The sequence below is a fragment of the Lutjanus erythropterus genome, chromosome 20, assembly GCF_056507025.1.
Source record: "Lutjanus erythropterus isolate fLutEry1 chromosome 20, fLutEry1.hap2, whole genome shotgun sequence".
NCBI lineage: Eukaryota > Metazoa > Chordata > Actinopteri > Lutjaniformes > Lutjanidae > Lutjanus > Lutjanus erythropterus.
The window spans coordinates 14,007,536-14,013,562 of record NC_139336.1 but is presented as its reverse complement, the minus strand read 5'-3'; the positions used below and the strand labels follow the sequence as shown (position 1 = coordinate 14,013,562).

Genomic DNA, 6,027 nt, shown 5'->3' with positions numbered 1-6,027 from the left:
CTGAATTAATATCAAGATTATTTGAGTAGAGGAGTTAATTTGTTTTGAATTATTACAAAATGACCTCAACTTGTCTTTTCAAATTCAGTTAATTTAAAACTGTAAGTTAGCTCAGACATTAACTTTTAATGTTAAAACAAATTGTTTATTTTTATCAAAACCATTCAAACCATAACTAAACAATTACTGTAAAGCTTTCTGCTGCTAAGTTGTAAGACCACTTTAATGTATATGACATACTCATGCAATTGCAAACCATATAAAATGACAAGACACCATTGTTTTTTTTACTTCATTATGACATTTATTGAGCAAATGCTGCTGGGAAATCGTTCATGATGAGTAAAGTCATGGGATTGCAAACAGTAGCACCTCATTTATTTCTGTATTTAAATTCAAGTCCATCCTATGCATACAAGAATGCACAATTGTGCGCTTTTTATTTTCAGTTGCACTCAGGTAAACATAACAGACACTGATAAAAAGCATGTTTAAGGCTAGGAGTTTCTTCAGGTTTGTTAAGCTTTAACTGCTTCATTTACTGGATGTATATGGTCACGTTTTTTATCATATCGCTGCCTGTCTCTTTCTTCGCTGCAGGTTGTGTAATTGTTAGTTTCTTTTTGGCTCAGTTGGTATCTTCACTGTGTCGAGTAAGGCTTCTTCAGTAGACCTCGTGTCTGTGTGGAGGACACTACCACCTACCTGTCCCCCTTCTTTTACTTAAACTCAAAAAACCCTCTCAACTTTAAGAATAAATCTCTCACTCTCCCACCCGCACTTATTGCAATTATTCCTTGTACATATTTACTCTTTTTACAGTGTAATTCTACCTTACATACAGATAAGAGAGGAATGTACTCCCCTCTCCTGAGCTAGCATGCACAGACCCCCCCTCCCATCCCTCCCGTGAGCTCACCCATGAACTGCAGAAAGAAAGAAAGAGGATAAAATGTCTCAGTCGCTTGCTCCTGACCGCATCTGCAGCGAAGCCCATTTAAAGCTGTCACTCAACATGCATTTTTGAACTTTGTAGCATTTTAAGTTTTGGCTTCTCTCTATGATTTGTTTCGTATGTTTGAGAGTGGTTATCTTTATTACATCGCTCTAGCTGTATGATTTTCTTTGTTATGTTAGTTCTGGGTTGATTGCTTCGTCTTGTCGTCTCCTCTGCCCTGATCCTCTGCCTTCTCCGCAGCCAGATCATGTGTCTGGAGTCGTCTGCTCAGTTGCCCTCGGTCACCTGCTTGATGGACTGGGTGGAGTGCTTCTCCGTCTTCTTGGTGGACACCAGCTTCTCCTGCATTACCTCCTCCATCTCCTCTACCTCCTTCACCGTCTCAGTCACGGTGACGGACTTCGTGACGTGCTTGGAGCCGTCCTCTCCTGTGGTGATGGTCTCAACGGTTTTGGTGATGACCACCTTTTGGCTGCCGTCCTCCTTAACGGGGCTCTCATCCACGCCATTGGCAATCACATCAGATTCTTTCTCTTCGTCCTTCTTCTCCTTCTCCTCTGGGCTCTTATCTACATTGCCGTTCATGGCGACGTCCTTCTTTTCGACCTTCTTGTCTTCTGACTCACTCTTCTTCTCTGATTTCTCTTCAGCAGCCTTAGGAGGCTCAGGTTTGGCGGTCTCTTTCTTTGGAGATTCAGCTTTTGGGGACTCTGCTTTTGGAGACTGAGGTTTTGGGGATTCTGACTTAGGGGACTCAGCTTTCGGGGAGCTAGGTTTTGGGGATCCAGCCTTCGGTGAGCCTTCTTTAGGGGACTCAGACTTTGGGGAAGTAGGCTTGGGAGATTCAGATTTAGGGGATCCAGGTTTAGGTGATTCAGACTTGGGTGATCCGGGTTTTGGGGAGTCAGACTTTGGGGATTCGGGTTTTGTTGCCTCTGTCTTGGCAGCCTCTTCCTTCTTGGTGTCGGGCTTTGCAGCTTCTGTTTTCGGGGCTTCTGTCTTGGCTACAACTTCTTCTGATTTCTCATCTTTCACTTCTTTCTTCTCATCTTTTTCACTCTCCTCCTTCTTTTCTTTGTCTGCATCCTCTTTTTCCTCTTTCTCGTCTCCGGTTTTTGATGCTTTGTCGCTGCCTGCATCTTCATCCTGATCACCACCCTCCTCTTCAGCGGTGGCCTCCTCCTCTCCTCCACTGCCGTCTTTGTCTCCGGCCTTCTCTTTGTCGGGAGAGGCTTTAGACTCCGGAGCTTTGGAGCACAGTACAGTCTCCTCAACTTCCTCCTCCTCTTCCTCTCCTCCCTCTTCACCTCCTTCATCGCCTCCCTCTGCATCATCCCCCTTCTCTCCCTCATCCTCTCCCTCACCTTCTTCCTCTTCCTTCTCTCCTTCCTCTCCACCTTCTCCCTCCCCCTCTTCTTCCTCACCAGCATCCTCTTCTTCCTCCTCCTCTTTAGTGGGTGCGCTAGCGCTAACTTTGGCTTCAGTGGCGGCTACAACTTCCTCCTCCTCGCCCTCTCCCTCTTCGCCCTCACCTTCTGCTTCTTCCTCTCCCTCTCCTGCCTCTTCTCCCTCCTCCTCCTCTCCCTCTTCGCCTCCATCTCCGAGTGTGGTGGACAGCTCCTGTGCTATCTCTGCCAGGGCTTCATCAATGTCAGACTTGTCGTCCTCCACCCTTGTTTCCTCGATGATCTCCTCCACAAACTTGTGCTGCACCTTGAGCTTGGAAACTTCTGATTTGGGCTTAGAGATTTTTGTTGAGGTGACAGCCTGGCGGTAAGGGAAAGTGCTAAAGTGGGTCTCCTCACCCTCGAGGAGTTTCCTGGGGATGACAGATGTAAACATCATACATTTAATCTTTACTTTTTCTACAAAGAGCTGTAGAAATTGTATAAAAATGACATTGTAAACTTCTTTTCAAGTCTCTGTATCTACCTGTATGCAGCAATCTCAATGTCCAAAGCCATCTTGACATTGAGCAGGTCCTGGTACTCGCGCAGGTGGCGAGCCATCTCCCACTTGGTGCTCTTGAGCTCATTATCCAGCTGGTGAATCGTCTCCTGAGGAAAAACAAAACAGACACAACACAAGGTTGATTAAGTGCAACAAAACTATTCGCAGGGCAAAGCTACATTTTCTATTGCCGTTTTCGAAATGCCCAAAGACTTTCAAAGCCTTTTTATAACTGACCTTGATGCGGTTAATTTAGCCTTCTTTTGTGCTCATTTTATAAACTCTGTAAGACTCTGTGCACCAAAGGCTTTAATATATTCTGACGCAATACTGTATTCTAGGGATGTTGAATGCCTCTTTTTCAAGGGCAGCCTCCACACTTGTCAATACACCCCCACCCCCAGCCCAAAATCTCAGTGGTGTGATGCAAGGACAGAGCCAATGAAGGCATCGACCCATGCCTCTGACTCAGCAAGAGAGAGAGAGAGAGGGAGAGAGAGAGAGAGAGAGAGAGAGTCTGCTGCAGTGTCTCCCGTTAACCATTTCCTCACGCTTTGAAAAGAAAAAAAGTCAGCTGAGCACCTGTAAGCGCAATGATGAGCTCATAGCAATCATTACGCAGCAGAAAATCTTTTGACGCAGACTCTCAACGGTGATATAATAAAATATAACCATTTTTACTGTTATCAAAGAAGTTTGCTGTTTTTAAGTCTCTCGACTAAAAACTACGTCACTAAGATATAAAAATATGAAATATTAAGGAGATTAACTTTTATCTATAATAATGACAGCAACTCAGACTGCGATTAATACGTTTTAAACACACATAGAAACAGTTTTAAATAGCAAAACATCAAATACGTATCATATTTAATATTAAGATATGGTATAATTTTTTAAAAAGTCTTGTATTTTTCCAGCTCTTTACGCACGGCTCTGTGGCTGTGTCCCTACCTGCAGGCTGGCCAGGTCGCTGTTGTGGCGGTCCTCGATGTCGTTCAGCTGCCTCTCCAGAGAGTCTCTTGTCCCGCGGACAGACTCCAGCTCCACCGTCTTGGACTGCAGCTGGCGGCGGTACTCGGCGATTTCATCTCGGGCGGACTTAATGGCGTCCTTGTTCTGCTCGGCAGCCTCGGTGAGCTTGGCGTAGCGGCACATGAACCAGTTTTCCACCTGTTGCAGGTTCTGGTTGGAGTGGCCCTCCAGCTCGCAGCGGATCTCCCGCAGCGCCTCGGTGATGTCCGCCTTCTGCAGGTCCTTCCTCTCCACGGTCACCTGAGACGCCTGGATCTGCGCGATGAGGTCGCTCACCTCCTCCTCGTGGTTGTTGCGGATGAAGGCGATCTCATCCTGCAGCGACTGAACTTTCTTCTCCAACTCGGACTTCACCAACTCCGAGTCGCCGGTGTCCTTCTTCAGGACGCGGATGATGGCCTCTGTCTCCTCCCGGATGCGAGCCTCCTCGTCAAAGCGGTCCCTGAGCCGCTGGATGTCCTCCTCGATGTGGTCGGTGTCGAGCTGGATCTGCGCCTTGTCGTGGTGGATCTGCTCCAGCATGGAGCGCAGCTCCTGCAGCTCCTGGTCATACAGGTCTCCCAGCTGGGTGCGGGACACCTGCTTCTGCCGCAGTGCCTGGATCTCCGCCTCGATCTGCTTGTTCTGCTGCTCCAGGTAGTGCACCTTGTCGATGTAAACAGCGAAACGGTCGTTGAGCCCTTGAAGTTGCTCTTTCTCGTTAGATCGCTTGTAGTCTCCGTTCAGGATGGAGGTCTGACTGTAATCAACGCTGTCGGCGGAGCTGAGCACCGTGGAGCTGTAGGCTCGGGACACCGGCACGTTCACGCTCCTCTTGTAGGACGTGGTCATGGTGGAGCCGGGGCTGGCCCGGGACCACGACTGGGAGCGGAAGCCGCTGGAGGGGGTGCCGGTGGAGCGGCTGTAGCCGTAGCTGCTCGTCCTAGTATCCATACTTCTCCTGAAGGGGCTCCCTATCGTGTCCACCGGGTAACTCATCCGGACAGACTACCGGAGGGGAATGTGCGCAGGGATGGAGGGGGACGGTGCAGGAGGTGGTGGAGGCGTATATGTGGGTGTATGTGTGTTATGTGTGTGTGTGCAGGTGAGGGGTGTATGGCTCTCACAGCGACTGAGAACTCCTCTGCCTGCTCCTTATATACCCGAGACTGAGCCGATAACAAGGCAAGGCCAAGCAGTTTTCTTTGGTCCATTGATGGAAGGGAGGGGAGGGAGCGTCCCCCTCAGGCCGCCTGCGAGTGGTCCCCGGTCCCGTTCACTCTCAACCACGTGGGCACATGGCTGTCCAATTTAAATAAACATACACTTTAGATAGATAGATAGATAGATAGATAGATAGATAGATAGATAGATAGATAGATAGTATTGTTAACTTTATGTTAATGAAAAACATCTTAAAGTTAAATTAAAGTTAAAGTAAAAAAAAAAAAATAGGATCTCTCTGAATTCCCTCAGAGCAGAACTTAAGTCACCATTATGAATCAATCAGTCACCATATTCATTTAACTGCTCATATGAAACTATCACAGCTGTAGTGATTCTGTTATTTCAGCACCATGGAGAGCGACAAGCAGTCAGTTGTGGTCTCTTGGCTGAAAAAAACCTTCTGTAAAACACTGTAGAACTCATACAGGAATTTAGTGGAATCAACTAATCTTTTCTCAGTAATTTAAAGTGGATATACTACTTATATTTATTCAAGTTAACTAAACTTGAAATTCCCAGTATTTATTTTCAGAATAGGTTGAGCTTAAACTTAATAAGTACAGCTGAATTAATATCAAGTTTAATTAACTAGAGGAGTTTATTTGCTTTGAATCATTACAAATTACCTTGTTTTTAGATTGTGACGAATGATGATAAAATGAGAGTTCATTTCACAGCTTATTAGAGTGAGCTATGATGATTATTGCTCACACAGTCAAATGTGAAAACTTTGCTTCCCCTTGTCACTGAAAATAAAGATGTTACAACAAGTGATCCTCAGCTCCTTATATGAACAATGGTTATATGTATTTATATATATTACAGCCAGACAGATATATCAGTTGGCTGATTATTGTTATTTTCATTTTTTGTTTGAT

The 6,027-nt window shown here is 46.0% G+C and overlaps 1 protein-coding gene across 1 annotated transcript; it reads right to left on the bottom strand.

The window, feature by feature from the left end:
* Positions 1-278: 278 nt before the first annotated feature.
* nefma (neurofilament medium chain a) lies at positions 279-5,071 on the bottom strand. The gene is made up of 3 exons (XM_084746304.1): positions 3,863-5,071; positions 2,891-3,015; positions 279-2,777 (listed from the first exon to the last, which is right to left on the bottom strand). Exons 1-3 carry the CDS (start codon positions 4,919-4,921, stop codon positions 1,226-1,228), a joined length of 2,736 nt encoding a protein of 911 aa, XP_084602430.1. The 5' UTR covers positions 4,922-5,071; the 3' UTR covers positions 279-1,225.
* Positions 5,072-6,027: the final 956 nt, after the last annotated feature.

Bases quoted from the DNA above. Each gene is read 5' to 3' on its own strand.
- nefma (XM_084746304.1), bottom strand. From the start codon at position 4,921: ATGAGTTACCCGGTGGACACGATAGGGAGCCCCTTCAGGAGAAGTATG. The intron at 3,016-3,862 runs GTAGGGACACAG...GTTTTTCCTCAG, and splicing joins GCGACCTGGCCAGCCTGCAG to GAGACGATTCACCAGCTGGA. The intron at 2,778-2,890 runs GTAGATACAGAG...TGTCATCCCCAG, and splicing joins ATTGAGATTGCTGCATACAG to GAAACTCCTCGAGGGTGAGG.